Genomic DNA, 16,169 nt, shown 5'->3' with positions numbered 1-16,169 from the left:
CAATTTTGACAGTATAGAACCATACCCCTAGATCTGATTAGAAATGCTATACAAACAAGGGAATTCTTCAGGGATTTACTAAGAAATCATAGGGTTCAGGTATGTTCTCTACATCCTATCTACTTTAAGCTTACTGGAGTATATACAGCTGGTTTTCAGTTAATTTGTTCAAGTACTGCCCTAATTTTTGGGTTCTTCTCATAACTGATGAATAATAGATGGAGGTAGCCACCTGGAAGTAAGTCGCTTATTTGTGATGTCCTGAACTGCACCAATTTCCTGTCACAGTGTAGCCACAGTCTTAAACACACCTTGAGTTATTGTGTGTTCCATGCTAAACGGGGACCATAAGTTACAAAATGAACACCATGCTACAAGACATGAAACCAGCTTTAGCTATCAGTCTAACACCTTGCTACAACAGCTAAGACTTGAAGCTAATCTTAGCTATTAGCCTCACACCACACTACAATAGCTTAAACTTGAAACTAGTCTTAGCTGTCAGTCTTATACTTTGCTTCAAAAACTGAGACTTGAAACTAACCTTAGGTATTAGTCTTATGCCTTACTATAATAGCTAAGAGATGAACTAGTTTTAGCTAACAGTTTCAAAGAGATTGAAGACATTGTTTACTGAGGTTAAAGTGCTCATGGACTTCTATAAAGTGGGGGTACTTTTGGGGCAAAAAAAAGGGAGGCTTTAAATAGCATGAAGCTACTTCCATCTTTTACATAGTCTACACTCATGATTGACCAACTTTGCTGATGCTGGGACTGCACTAGTTGGCTGTATTCAGCTGTGTGCCAAGATTGTGCAATATCTCACCATCCTGTTGCTGTTGAATGCAGGACTTCTCAGGTGCATCCCGCTCCTTGTCCCGAATTCAGTTCATCGATCTTGCTTGGTCATCAGTTGGCCACGGGTCCAAGGAGGAATATGGCTTCTTGTTCGACAGCGTGGTTCTCAGTCAACAGCGCAGTGGCCTCCTCCTGGACAGCGACACCTCAAAGGAGAAAGAATGCATTGACTGGGGAGGCCTGTGCTCATTTCTGCTGCTGGAGCTTTCCAATAAATTCAAGAACAGCAAAACTGTTAGTGCGCCTTGCTGGAAGCCACCACGCACCCTCACCTGTCCACATCGAGACCCTGTTCAAAAGGTAAAAGGTCATTTAACCTAGTAGAGACTTACACAAAGAAAAGTTTGTTATGAGAGTCATAGCATGTTGCCTTTTTTTTTTTTTTTTTTTTTTTTTAAACCAATGACCCTCTGCATGTTATCTGAAAACATTTTGACATTGGCAGTCTAGAGAATCCAGAACTCTGCTGACTGGATGGAATTGCACATTATTAAACATTGTGCAAGGAAACGTTCAAAAAGTATTAGGGTCTTGCTCATCAAAATGGCTCACTCCTTTGGAGATAAATGGCTCTGGACTCCTTTAACATCTATCAATTAATATGTAAATGAAGCAGCCGGTATGAAGTCCCCACCGCTTTGGATAAAGTGAAGGCTCATCACTTTAATCTTTCAATCCCGAGGATGTCGAAATGTCAGACTGTTGTGTCAGTTGTTTTCCAAGTGCCTGGAAGGTTTGACAGCCTTAAAGAGGCAGAGTATTGTTGCTTAGATAGCTTTCATTTTTGACCATTACTCCACTAGTTAAGTATCAAATAGAGACTATGGAAACAATGTACTGTATCTATAACCCTGTCAAATCTGTAGCAAAGCAGGAAGTGGTTACTAATGGTGACAAATCCACCAACAGCCTGCAGCTTTTGCATTTTTTGCACTCAGGGCTTGGTGAAGACCAAAACTGAGCTAAAAGGAGTGAATTCTGGACTTGTACTCATTAAATGGTAACACCAAATATTAATATTTGCTTTATGTCTGCTACAACTGTAGACCAAACTGTTGGGCACTGCAACTATATATATATGTATATATATATATATATATATATATATATATATATACATATATATATATATGTAGTCAGAACTGAGGGGATTGAACTACCAGAAGGCAACATTGCAGACATAGAGGACAGTTACAAGTACCTGGGGATCCCACAGGCGAATGGGAACGATGAAGAGGCCGCTAGGAAAGCTGCAACCACCAAGTACCTGCAGAGGGTCAGGCAAGTCCTGAGGAGTCAGCTGAACGGTAAGAACAAGATCCGGGCCATCAACACCTACGCCCTGCCCGTGATCAGGTACCCTGCTGGGGTAATAGGCTGGCCAAAGGAGGAGATAGAAGCCACTGACATCAAGACAAGAAAGCTCCTTACCATGCATGGAGGGTTTCACCCCAAGTCTAGCACCCTGAGGTTGTACGCTAAGCGGAAGGAAGGGGGCCGGGGACTGGTGAGTGTCAGCACCACAGTCCAGGATGAGACAAGAAACATCCACGAATACATCACGAAGATGGCCCCAACTGACAGCGTGCTCAGTGAATACCTCAGGCAGCAGAAACCCAAGAAAGAGGAGGAAGGCGAGGAACCATCATGGAAGGACAGGCCCCTGCACGGTATGTACCACCGGCAGATAGAGGAGGTGGCTGATATACAGAAATCCTACCAGTGGCTGGACAAAGCTGGACTGAAAGACAGCACAGAGGCACTAATCATGGCAGCACAAGAACAAGCTCTGAGTACAAGATCCATAGAGGCTGGGGTCTATCACACCAGGCAAGACCCCAGGTGCAGGCTGTGTAAAGATGCCCCAGAGACAATCCAGCACATAACAGCAGGGTGCAAAATGCTAGCAGGCAAGGCATACATGGAGCGCCATAACCAAGTGGCCGGCATAGTGTACAGGAACATCTGTGCCGAGTATAACCTGGAAGTCCCGAGGTCAAAATGGGAGATGCCCCCAAGGGTGGTGGAGAATGACCGAGCTAAGATCCTGTGGGACTTCCAGATGCAGACGGACAAAATGGTGGTGGCTAACCAACCGGACATAGTGGTGGTAGACAAACAGAAGAAGACGGCTGTAGTGATCGATGTAGCAGTTCCGAATGACAGCAATATCAGGAAGAAGGAACACGAGAAGCTGGAGAAATACCAAGGGCTCAGAGAAGAGCTCGAGAGGATGTGGAGGGTGAAGGTGACGGTGGTCCCCGTGGTAATCGGAGCACTAGGTGCGGTGACTCCCAAGCTAGGCGAGTGGCTCCAGCAGATCCCGGGAACAACATCGGAGATCTCTGTCCAGAAGAGCGCAGTCCTGGGAACAGCTAAGATACTGCGCAGGACCCTCAAGCTCCCAGGCCTCTGGTAGAGGACCCGAGCTTGAAGGATAAACCGCCCGCAGGGGCGCGCTGGGTGTTTTTTTTTTTTTATATATATATATATATATATGTATGTATATGTATGTATATATATATTTATTTATATATATATATTTATATGTATATAAAACCCCTACAAAACACAATGGAAGTGATTTTGAGGAAACGACAATATGACGGAACAGCTGTCATACGTAATATTATTTTCATGTTACTTTACATTACATTGCAGTATTATATGGATCATACAGTTAGAACACACATTATCTTGCATCTTTTTCTTCCTCAAAGTCACTTCTAGAGCTGCTCTGTTATGTTATTGTGTTATTATTCCACATAACTCTGATAAGTCAGACACACACAAACACAACAGCTCTAATAGTAAAGATACCTGCCTACAGCATGGTTGTAATACTATAAGTACCCCTTGGTGCCAGTATTGGGAGGTTTTAGTAATACATGCACATCCCCGAGACCTTGTGGACAGTCTGTCCCTCGTTTGACCACTCAGTGCTGCTGACCAGCAGCACCCCACAGACATGCTATTTCTGAAATGCTTGTCCTTGTCAGAGTTCCCCAGGTATTTGCACCTGCTCATTTCACATGGTCCTATATTATTTGTTTCATCTACCACCATTTCTTCCTGAACGTCAATTTTCCCTATTACAAGCTAAATGGGACTCTATTGCATACACTGAAATACTTTAAGTACTACAGTATACCATATACTGTTAAGTATAAAAGTTGTTTACCATTTAGCAGTTACAGTTACTAGATACTTCATTGGGTACATACTTCAAATTGAATAATAGTTTTGTCTTCCAGCTTTTAAAGCAATGAAAAAGCTGCTAAAAGAGCCCCAAAATGATAGCCCTTTGGTCGCACTACAGATAAACACATTGTATCAGTTACTCACCAGCTGTATATCAATATGTAATTATAATAATTATGGATAAATGACATGCGAATCCGGGAGATCTTACAAAGGTACACTGTGGGGAAAGGGAGAAGACAGTAATTACGTTGCAGAACATCTGACCTCTTACCTCTGCTGTGAAATTTTAATAAACTACCTTTCATCAAAGATCTATTTTGTCTCTTGCTCATTAGATGCAGTCAGCTTCAAGCTTTTAAAATGAATTAATTTATTTTTTGCAGCTCCAAGTTGTGTTCACCCAATAACTCCTGTAATGATTAATTCTCAATTTTATTAGATTCAGCACAGAATGGCTCCTTTTATTCACCTGCATCCAATGAGTGGAAGATTTAGTAGGGGCTCGTTTTTAGAGAACTTATATTAGGGTAGTTCTGCGGTTATAAAGTAGCCAGCGAGAAGAGGAAAATTCAAGCCATAATTAATATTTTAAATTGGTTTTTAAAAGCCGTCTCCTCAGGTTTTAATAAATAACGCCACCCTCTAATGTAGCAAACTTCATTGGGGCATAAAGCTAAAGGCTGGTGTTACGGGGAAGTGTGAATTGTAGTCTTTCTGTGGATATTTTCTTTAAATGTTTTGCTTGTAATAACCTCTGGTCTCCTCAGGTGCTGTACCTGCAGAGTTCAGGTCAGTATCTGACTGTGAGTAAAGGAGGAAACGTAGGACTGCGGGATGTGGAGGACATGTCCCTTCTGCACACTCATCGACTGCAGAACAGCACAGTCGCACCCAAGGACCTCTGGGTCACAGATGTGGTGCTGCTGCAAAACGTGGACAAGGTGAACCTATCAACATACTGAGAGATGCATACTTAACAATTAATCAGTCCTCTCATCGATTACTGCTGCATCGTGGCTCCTGAAGCGTAGTTCAAGAAATATTATTCAAAGAAATGGATTTATAATTTAATAACTGATAAGTAGCCTCATTTACTGGGGCAGATATTGTACGGCACAGAGGTAAACAAATACTCCACTCAATTAATGAATTATTGATCTGTGGCTTTGGTTAATTGCGTTTCAGACACGAAGCTGGTGCATAAAGATCAGAAAGTAAACATACATTTTTTAGTAATAACACCATCAATAATTGATTGTAAGTTTTAATTGGCATTTCTTTAAACTACAGATTTATGGATGCCATATTCTGTATTGTATAACCGCGTTGAATAACACATGAGGATTTTTTTCCCCCATTGTGCATTAATTAACAGTTTGGCAAACTGCTAAATCCTTGTTATATAATAGGGACAGGTTGCATGTCTCCATGTTTCTGTGTTTTCTACGTTTTCTTTAGTCTCAGATAGCTGTGGGTTTCACAAGTAAAGAGGTGTGTTTTTATGACTTCGTGTGTGAAAAGACCTTCAGCTGCAAGTGTAAACTCCAGGTAACAATGAGACGTTTTTCAGTGCTTTGTGTTATCTTCATATTACCATCAGCTTGATTCCATTGCATTATTAAAAACATAAGAACTGGCAATATATCTCATATATTCTTATCTACTCTAGGGCTTGAACTTTACTCCTTGGTGTCTAGACTACTGGGTAGATCCCTGTAACCCTGACCAGGCTGTTCTCACTATAGGAGACATTGGAGGACGGGTAATACACACATGCAAAGAAAAGCAAATGAATGAGAAGAAAAGAAAAAGAACTTAATTCAGTTTTATTTATATGCCACCAAATCACAAGTAGTCGCTTCAATTCACTTTATATTGTAAGGTAAAGACCCTACAATAATCCACAGAAGATATGAGCAAGAAGTTGGCGTCAGTGGGAAGCAAAAAAACCCCCCTTTTAACAGGAAGAAACCACCAGCAGAACCAGGCCCAGGGAGGGGTACCCATCTGCTGCAACGGAGGAGAAATTTATAACTAATGAGTAAATGCAGAGTGTTGAAGAAGAAACACCCCAGCAGCTTATAGCGGCATAACTAGTGGAACATATGCTTTATTAAAAATGAAAGTTTTAAGCCTAATGTCAAAAGTAGACAGGGTGTCTGTCTCCCAAATCCAAACTGGGAGCTGGTTCCACAGAAGAGGGGCCTGAAAGCTGAAGGCTCTGCCTCCCATTCTACTTTTACATATCCCACTGTCTGAGAGAAAGATTTCTCTAATGGGGTGATTCAGGCACCAGGCCTTTCTAATTAGATGGGGGCTGATTATTCAAGACCTTGTATGTGAGGAGAAGGATTTGAAATTTGATTCTGGATTTAACAGGGAGCCAATAAAAGGTAGCCAATATGGGATAAATATGTTTTTCTTTTTAGTCCCTGCCAGTACTCTTGCTGCATTTTAGATCACCTGAAGGCTTTTTAGGGAGTTTTTAGGACATCTTGATAATAATGAATTACAGTAGTCTAGCCTAGAAGTAGTAAATGCATGAACTAGTTTACTAAAGAGCAAGAGAGGAAGGCATTATCCTCATTATCCACATACTGTATGTGTTCATTATGTTGCTATAGGTTCAGGCTGCTATGGGACTTTGTGTGATGCAATGAGCACTTATGCTCCACTTGCCCCTTTTCTCTCCCTATTTATAAACCACTGCAGCATGTCATTAAATCCTTGTGTTGTCTCTCCCTTAGTCTGTGTTTTGTCCTGCATCCATATGCTCTCTTTCTTCTCTTTCTCTTTCCCCTCACCCCCAACCGTGACGGCAGATGGCTGCCTGTCTGCGAGCCCGATTCTGCTGGAGGCTTCTTCCTGTTAAAAAGGCATTTTTCCTCCCCACTGTCGCAAAGTGACCCCCTATGAGCTAAAAAATGTAAGGTCTTTACCTTACATTATAAAGCGCCTTGAGGCAACTGTTGTTGTGATTTGGCACTACATAAATAAATCTGAATCGAACAGGTCTACTGCCCAACGACTGTGAGTGTCTGTGTATATTCCCAGGTCAGTGCTTTATATTTCACCTTAGCCCAGATCTTCCTGTTTGAGAGATTCAGTCTGAGGACAGACTCTGACTCAGCAGACATCATCCTTTGGGATGATCTGGCCAAAGGCAAGCATCGCTCCTGTTACACTGTGACACACCAAGCACACGCGCCTGGGTGGGTTAGAAAAGGTAGAAAGTACACACACACACACACACACACACACACACACACACACACACACACACACACACACACACACACCAACAAAGAGACATACGCATACTAAAAAAAACCTCTCTCTTTAATTATAGCCTAACATTCTTGTAAAAGTGCATGTCTTTGTTGCAGCTGTAGTTTCTCTTTTGTTGTCTTGTCCCAGTGAAAACTCCTCTGTTTGCACATCTGCTATTTCGTATGGTATGCAAAAGAAGGAGCCAGCTGAAATAGCCTGCATGAGCAGCGATAATCAGAACCCAAATGCTTCTGTTTGTCATTCCTGTGCACAACTGTATTCAGCCTCAGGTTAAAAAAAAAAAAAAGCTCTCCAGTATCAGGTCAGAATGAAATCAGGAGTATATCCGATAGAAACAACACATTCTGGGTGTCAGACCTACTTAACACACCCATACAAACACAGACACACTTTACCCTTCACACCTGGGATGAGAGCCACAGGCTTGCTTGGTCACCTCTCCGGTGTCGTTGCAATAACAGCTTATGCAACACAATGAAAACGCCTGGGTGTGTCCCGGTCACTGATGCACGCACGCTGACACACATGCAGTGAGTCCTGAGTCATTCCCTTCATAGCCAGACTTTTTACTGCTGATATAAAGTCAGGAGCTTGAGGTCTGGCCTGCTGAGATCCCCCCCACCCCACTGCAGCTCAGCGTGGGTAACAAAGAGGTCGCTTAGTTTTATCTCGATTGCATCATTTGGACAGAGGCTCTCTGAAGAGTTATCGGGCTGTTTGATAATGATTCAGCCGAGACAACGCTCCGAGGCTGGATCGGCTGAAAAGGGGGGGGGATCCTGATAAAAGTGAAAACAAGAATAAAGCACGTATAAATAAGCCCAATGAATGGGGAAAAGGGAATAACAAAGAACGGGGAAACAAAGGATACAATGGCGAAACATTAAAAGCTTTAGTTAAATGAAAATTTTACAATCTGTGTGTGCACATGCACGTGAATCGGCAAGAGGACGCTTGTTTGTGTGTGGGCGTGTGTGTCGTCATTTCTGACTGTAAGTAAAGGCAGCCCGCGTGAATGCATGTGTGTGTGTTTGCATACCTCTGGGGTGCTGGTGCTTTTTCTTTTGAAGTTTCCCACCCTGCAGTATGAGTGGGCTGTGTACCATTAGACATGCCTGGTTATCCAGACCTCCAAACCTTCAGGCTCATGGGCCACCAGAGAGAGTAGGAGAGGAATGAGAGAGAGACAGCGGTGGATCAGTGAGGGGAAATTGAGAGCAAATTAGGAGGAAATTGGGATGGACAACAGACCTATAAAGGCAAAGAATGAGAGGTGCAAGGAAGGGGTGTGTTAGTGATGGAGAGAGCGTGTAGGTAACATAAAAATCTCCCATAACGTGGAGCGATTTATTGCACAACACGAGAGGTTTGCTTTGATATAAACACGCAGTGACTCCTGCTGTTTCTGTGTTATTTCCAATCTCAGCAGTGAAAGTGCGAGAATAGCTGCAGCACCGGCTAAGGAAGCAGATGTTCTGTATCTGAGTCTGCATCACAACTAGTTTGATGAGCTGTGCTTGTCAATGAATAAGAGAAGGGATCATTAATCGATGATGAGTCACAACGCGCTGTCTGAAAATCCACTAATCTCTTAAATTCACGGAGCGGAGCAAAGATGGGATGCGTGAAGTGCATTCAGATACAATTATTTGCCCCAAGCTCTCCAGCCAGTGTTTGACCTACGACTTGTCACATGCCATCTCAAAACCAGCCCTTAGCTTGTGCACGCTTTGAAAGTTAAGCAGCCTCTAATAGAGACATGTGGCAACCAATTTAGCCGGTCTCAATCAAAGTCTTAATTGAGATAGATGGTGATGCAAGATCCATTACGTTTTCTGTAATACCAGTGAGCAAATCATAACCGCCTAATTCTATGCTATATTGAGCTCCTGAGAATTGGTCGGTTTACTATACGGCTGCGGTCATTGCACATTTAGCGCAACCGTTTCAGAGAGTGGATGGATATCCTTTGGAGCCGTGCTAGTGAGAGCATTTTGGCATCAGCAGGGAGAAGGATGTAATTTGAGGAAATGAAAGAAGATGAGCAGTGTGTCATCATCAAAATATGTTGCAATGTTGTTTTTATATTGAATTTGTTAAGTTTGAAACTAATTTAGTCACTCTGCCAGTAACTTTTGCTGTTTACACAGGAAGGCAGCAGCTATTGTTTAGGATTATTTTCTTCTCTTGCAATTAGTTTGTAGATAAAAAGCCTATTGCTGTGTTTGTACAAGCCATACAGCTTTTCCTTTATGATGAAACCAGTTGTAGTTATTGTGAATTGGAAGACGATGACAAATAAGCAGCTCCTAATGCTAAAGCAGAAATTTACAATAACATAAACTGCAGAAATGTTAATATAATGTCTTACTATCTACTTGCTTTTTTCTGGATGGAGTCAAGCTAACTACAGTATGCAACTTCTGATTTACTTTCACTTTTCTGACTATTATGCCTCTTGCAGTGCGTTACCTGGGCTCACTTGAGGCCTTTGTGTCGTGCAGCATCGCACCACAGAGCAGCATGGTGATCGGCTGGAGGGACAAGGAAAGCACGAGCCTACGAATCACTACTTACTCTACAAAGGGCGGTGTGTGGGACGTCGACTTCCATATTGGACTCGGCCTGTTAGGTGGGTCCAAATGAAGTAGCTGTACAACATAAAGTATGATGACACAGAGTCATGGTAAAATTTAAATTTCAAGACATGATAAAAATCATTTGGTCCTTACCACGAATTGAAATTTGGCAAATGCAACCTCAGATGAAGACTCTGACATTATTTATTTCACAAAAACTGAGATAAAATGCAGAAGTACGTAAAAAACTATGTGCTCCTCATGATTCAAAGCATCACTGTTCTGGATGACAAGCTTTAGCTGTCAGACAGAAGGCCTCACATGTGACTCTAATATGTTAGTATTCAGTTCATTGTCCACTCAATGATCCTAAGGTCCTGTGACTGCAAAACAAGCTCAGATCATCAGCCCTCCACCTCCGTGCTCGACATTAAGTATGCTTGCGTTGATGGCGCTGTGCATTATGGCCAAAACCTTCTGCTTTTACATGCAAATGGTCACTTAATCAGGTACATTTGATTATTAGCACCTGGCTGCTAATTACCTTCTTAATTCCTATGGAAGCAGTAAGGTTGTACACAGTGTAATATGTCATGTTTTGTCATTTTGTTTGTTGTTGTTCACTTAAGGTCGTATTAACCTCAGATTGTATTAAGCTGCCTTTTTATTATGCCTGATAGAACCTTGAATGAAAGAGGCTGCACTTTGTTTTTACCATGAATGTATACGAATCATATTTATTCACTTGAAGCTTTTAATTTCAGGTTTAACTTAGAGGTTTTACACGCTCATCAACATAAAAAAACAAAAAAACCTTTAATAATTGTACACTATCTATTAAATGTCTAATGTACCATAGCATGTGCTTCTAAAGAATTGTAAAAACGCGAATGCTTTTACAGTTCTCAATCAATCAACTTAAATTTACTAACAATGTATCATCAGAACTGTCAAATGCCTCATTGAACAGTAAATTGGTTGTGGTGGTGGAGGGGGCTGGGAGCGGTATTGTTCCCTGGAAATAACTGCAATTAATCTCTCCTCTAATTTGGGAGCTGTTCAGACCTGGCACTGAAATGTCTCTTTTGATGATCTGATCACAGGTGGGCACCTCAAAGTATGTCAGTTCACCCTTGGGATTAAAATGCATCTCGAGTGACCACCTGTAATTGGATCTCACTACCCCGCTCTGTATGCGAGTGAGCTGTACATAATTTAAATTTGCGAAGACTCGAGATCAAAGTCCCGCACAAGTTCATTTCTGAAACCTACGTTTGACCGGACCTGCTACTAGAATCAACATGCAGTTATCTCCAAGTCGGAATGCACTGAGATCTGACCGATTTTTGCACAAGGCTGTCGGCCAACTGTGCATGTAAATAAATAAATAGTGAGTAAACCTGTTTGTTTAATCACAGGTGGGCTCATCGTGGGGTGGATTTGACTTGGAGGGGGCCAATGCGGGCATTTGATCTTCATTTGCAAACGGAAGTCATGTAAATGATTATCTCCATATCGAGAGGGAAAGTGACACCGGAAGACACTGGACATGCATTCTCATGCCAGGTGTGAACTAACATGCCTGGAGCTGTCCACTTGTGTTAGGATCACAAAGAAGCATGTTACTTCCAGGTCTGAACGGTGCCTCTGATTGGTTGTAGCCACAGCAGGTGTGGATCATCACGTCTTGCTGTGGAATCCTTGCGTGACCTCTGAGCCGGTGTGCGCCCTTGGTGGACACACAAGCCCCGTCATCGCCGTCTGCTTCCTGCAGACCAAGCAACAACTCCTCAGCTACTCCAAAGATAAGGTAGGAGTGCCCTTCTGTGGGTGCGCAGACCCGCTGCTAGTGCAGATAATGTAGAGATGAAGAGCCCCGTAACTGTAATATTAATTGTTATTCCTTGCTTTAATTACTGCAGACGAACGAGGTGTTGGGGACGAGCCTGTTTCACATTTTTCTTGCCACTGTCAGCTGGTGTTTCTTTTAAAGCCTTGTTTTATTTTCTGATGCAAAGAGGATGTTGGTGCTTCTGTTGCTTTTCCTCTCCCTGTTGTAGCACCGTGCATGTTTGCCTTCTCTTTGGCTTTTCTGAAGAGAATGAATATTTTAGAAGTGATTTATGTTCCATCTGCCTCTGCTCAAACACCATCTGCCACTGCAAGAAACTCTGAAGGCTTTACCTCAGTTCACTCTGAAAGAATTTCTGGAGCAGCGACAGGCATGTTGTTGCCGTTAGAAGCAATATGGCGGAGTTCTTGTGAACTCTTAAGTGCCACTAAAACTGCAACCAGAGGAGCAGTTCTTCATGGTGGAACGACTGTATTTGTTTGGTAATCACTGAATAAAAGTTTTTTGTAGGAGCGATAGGTTTTAGTGGAACATGTGGATATGTACCAAAATATCTGCCCTTAAGCACAGACACAGACACATATAAGAGCCCTTATTATCCTTCCAGGTGCTCTGTCTGTGGGACGTGTCCAGCCAGCTGTGCACACACCGTCTGGCCGGTGTCTTTCCAAACATACAGGGGGACACACACCCCTTCCTGTTTCTCAATGAGGAGTGCCAGCACCTCGTGCTTTCATTCAACAGCCTGCTCCTCCTGCTGGAATCCAAGAGGGAGGAGAAGAAGACCTGCAGCCATGAACATCCTGTTACCTGTGTGCTGTATAACAGTCGGTTCAGACAGGTATGCTAGTGACATGGTCTTCTGTGACCTGCTGTTTTATTTCTTTGTGTTTCCACATGTACAATTAGTACAATAGGTAAGTTCTCCAGTTCTTCACACTCCTCTTAACAAGCTGTTTCCCACTTACGCAGCAGCAGACACCAAACAAGTGAAAATGAGCACCTATTGTGCGACACTTGTGTTTTTCTTCCTCCTCTTGTTCCCATTATGTTTTCTTCAGCGGTGGCTTAGCGCTAAAATAAGCGTGGAGAATGGATTGGTTATGTGAGCATCATTAAAGAATGCATTAGTGCCTTTGCTGTAGCATAACATGGATCAAACTCTCTCTGCAGGTAGTCAGCAGCGACTCTGCCTCCTCTGTGATCTTCTGGCTGACTGACACAGGACAAAAGGTCAAGCAGTTCCACCGTTGCCATGGTGATGCTGAGATCTCCACCATGGCCCTGGACGGTACGCAGACCCGACTGTTTACTGCGGGCGCCGACGGAGAGGTCAAAGTAGGTGGACATGCGCACGCACGCACACACGCTCACACGCATTTGTATGGCTATGAAGACGCACAGTACAGCTGCAGGCCAGTCCTCATGGAAATGTTAAAGCCTGAGTGAAATGCAAAAGTAAAGTGTGAATTAATGTGGAGTAGCAGCTTTTTAGAACAATGTTTCTAGGAAATTGTTGTATTTACTCCTGATATGGGCACTACAAAATAGATGTGTGCAGCTGCAAACCAACATGGTTACATTTACATCAGCTGCGACTCACTGTGTTAGATTATTGTGTGATTAACTGTTGGCTAATGGCCAAACGTGGATTTGAAGGGACAACACCAGCTCTTTGACAAACTGGCACAAATTTCCCCCCAAAATGGTAAAATGGTTGGCGTTTGTGTCTAATGGGTCTAAAGGTACTTGCCAATCCTCCACTGGCTTACTGTGAATTCAAATAGTGTTTTTGCTCAGGTGTTGGAGACTATCAGAGGTGATTATCAGATGATATACGCTGTAAGACAAACAATATTCCTAAGAATTTAGGTTTAGCAGTATCATTTAGTCTTCCCATTTGTATCTCTAGCTGTGTCAAGCTGATGTGGGCACTGTGGGCTGCTTTATGGCAATGCTGAATATTTTTCAGAGTGAGGAAGAATATTTTTTGTTTGCTGTATTGTTATTTTATCACTTTACAATATTAAGATATTTTTTTCCAAGTTTATATCTTCATTAATATGAATACTGGTGTAAGTGATTGTATATGCAGTGAAAAGCACTCCATGTGCCACAATACGTACTGTTGGGCTCATAATGTTTTGGACAATGACACAGTTTTTGTATTTTTGCCTTGTACACCCCCGCAGTGGGTTATAAGTCAAATAAACAGTGAGTGCAGACTTTCAGCTAAAATTATGCTGGTTACTTTCGAGCCACTGTTTATGTATTAACAGCATTAACTGTCCTAAATTGGTAAAACAAAATGTTGGTCAAACTCCTTGAATGAAAAATGAAAGTCTGCATTTCAATCACATCTGGATTGTTTCGATGTAATATTCACTGTGGCAGTGTACACAGGCAGGATTACACATTATAGCATATCCTGCGTACCCTGACAAATGTAAATGAGATCAGTAAGATTTGATTCATTGGATCTAAATATTTATTTATAAGCCAAATCTGTTTTCTTGCACTGTTGTTTGTCACTGGATCTCCTTGGGGCAGAATCCCGTCTTTCACAGTTTCTTCTTTGTTGGTTGTTTAAAGATTTTTTGCCTGGCAAGCCATTTCCTCATTTAGTAAGCTCTAGTTAAGTTTCAGTGTCTGGAAATAATGTTACAAATATTAATGTTGATTTTTTTACCAAATTTTAGTGGAATCATTTCAGAAGAATCAGACTAGCACATGTGTTTGCAATCCAGTTTTTACTACAAAAATAACAGCTGTGAATATCTCAAACATAATAATGAGTTTTAATCATTACTGAACATGTAACAAAGAGCTTATCATCCAGGAGTTTGAAGCACTTGTGAGCTTTGTTCAGTAGATTTCGCTCATAGAAATTTCCGTTTTCTATTTTATTTGTTTCCAGATGTTTGCAGTGACATTATGTTTGAATCCCAAGCTGCCCCTGCTTCACACACAAAGGAGCTTCTGACTGAATTACAGATATTTTTAATGTAATTTCAACTAATGGAAACTCTAATTCAAGATATCCATAATTACATTTCAGCTATAGAAAAGGAAACTCTGAGATATCATTAACATCATTTTGAATAGTTAGAATTACAGCTCAAGATATCTACAACCTCATTCTGACTAGTTAACCCCTCATTTAAAACGTATAATGAGGAGAATGCAGTTATCTCGAATTGAGGGGAATTAAATATATCTTCAGTCAGAATTGTGACTAATCAGAAATTAATTTTAGATATGTGAAATGGGAGTTTTTCCAAGTAGTAATTCCACTGCAGATTCAGCCCATGTTCATTTTGGATGTGAAAAATGCAATTAAGAATATCTGAAAGTGAATGTGCAGTGCACTTAAATGGACACCATTTCTCCGAGAGACAGCGACCTTGTAGATATCTGAAATGTTCTTTTTGGGCTCCGAAGAATTGAATTACAGATTTCTGCAATACACATTCAGTGTAGGTATTAAATGTGCAAACAGCTTGCCATATGTGGCGTTCTGAGACTGTTTTTAATGACTTCGAGCTTACTGCAGTAGTTCTCTGCGAATAAATAAAATAATTATGCATTTTTGTAATCAATATAATCAACCACATCAGCTCTCTGACCCCATGAGACCTTGTGAGAATGCATCCATGTGCAAGAAGCGTCAGAAATACTTGCACCGCTGCTTGAAACAACCACACAAGTCATTCTCAGCAGAAGAAGCAGGGCCCCCCCTGGGCCAATTAGTAACACGATGCATCATCGCTCCAATTTTCATCAACAATGAACCCGTTGTGTAGCAGTTAGGGCCATTCCAAATGTGAAATTTTGACCTTTTAATTACAGTGTCCCCATTGAGACAATCAGTGTTTCTTTGTTAAATCGCACAAACAAAGACGCAAAGTGCGTCATCGTGTAAAATTGGACACAGAACAGGAAATGGTGCCTGAGCTGTGACGGGGGATTAATGCGCTAATGTCATGTTGCCTTATCCCTCCTTGGGGGAAAAAATGACACTTTCAAAAGTAGAAAAACACACATCGTTTTTATTTATTTTTTAAAATCCTTTTTTAGACAAGAAAATGAAGCTGTAATTCCATTTCTAGTAAATTTCCTTAAGCAACATGCACTCATTGGGCGCTTTGTTAGGTACAGCTTACTAGTACTGGGTTGCCTTCAGAGCTGCTTCAATGGCACAGATTCAGCACGGTCCTGGAAACAGTCCTCAGGGATTTTGGTCCATATTGACATGACAGCATCACAAAGTTCATCCATGATGAGAATCTATTGTTCCATCACATCCCAGAAGTGCTCTATTGGATTAATCAGAATGCAGGATCAGAGGATCAGAAGATGGGTATGCTGTGGTCATAAAAGGATGG

General features: G+C 41.7%; 1 protein-coding gene across 2 annotated transcripts in view; it reads left to right on the top strand.

The window, feature by feature from the left end:
* Window positions 1-16,169, top strand: part of LOC100697769 (WD repeat-containing protein 49) — a 36,598-nt gene that overhangs the window by 1,835 nt on the left and 18,594 nt on the right. For both annotated transcript variants that reach the window (XM_005474514.4, XM_025898258.1), the window contains exons 3-11: window positions 850-1,158; window positions 4,830-5,003; window positions 5,521-5,610; window positions 5,732-5,824; window positions 7,117-7,288; window positions 9,818-9,985; window positions 11,594-11,742; window positions 12,392-12,625; window positions 12,958-13,122. In XM_005474514.4, the coding sequence (XP_005474571.2) occupies window positions 850-1,158; window positions 4,830-5,003; window positions 5,521-5,610; window positions 5,732-5,824; window positions 7,117-7,288; window positions 9,818-9,985; window positions 11,594-11,742; window positions 12,392-12,625; window positions 12,958-13,122 (1,554 nt within the window). The remainder of the gene's footprint in view (window positions 1-849; window positions 1,159-4,829; window positions 5,004-5,520; window positions 5,611-5,731; window positions 5,825-7,116; window positions 7,289-9,817; window positions 9,986-11,593; window positions 11,743-12,391; window positions 12,626-12,957; window positions 13,123-16,169) is intronic.

Source organism: Oreochromis niloticus, linkage group LG14 (genome assembly GCF_001858045.2).
Source record: "Oreochromis niloticus isolate F11D_XX linkage group LG14, O_niloticus_UMD_NMBU, whole genome shotgun sequence".
Lineage (NCBI taxonomy): Eukaryota > Metazoa > Chordata > Actinopteri > Cichliformes > Cichlidae > Oreochromis > Oreochromis niloticus.
Note: the sequence above shows the minus strand (reverse complement) of the source record. Positions and strands in the feature narration are given on the sequence as shown.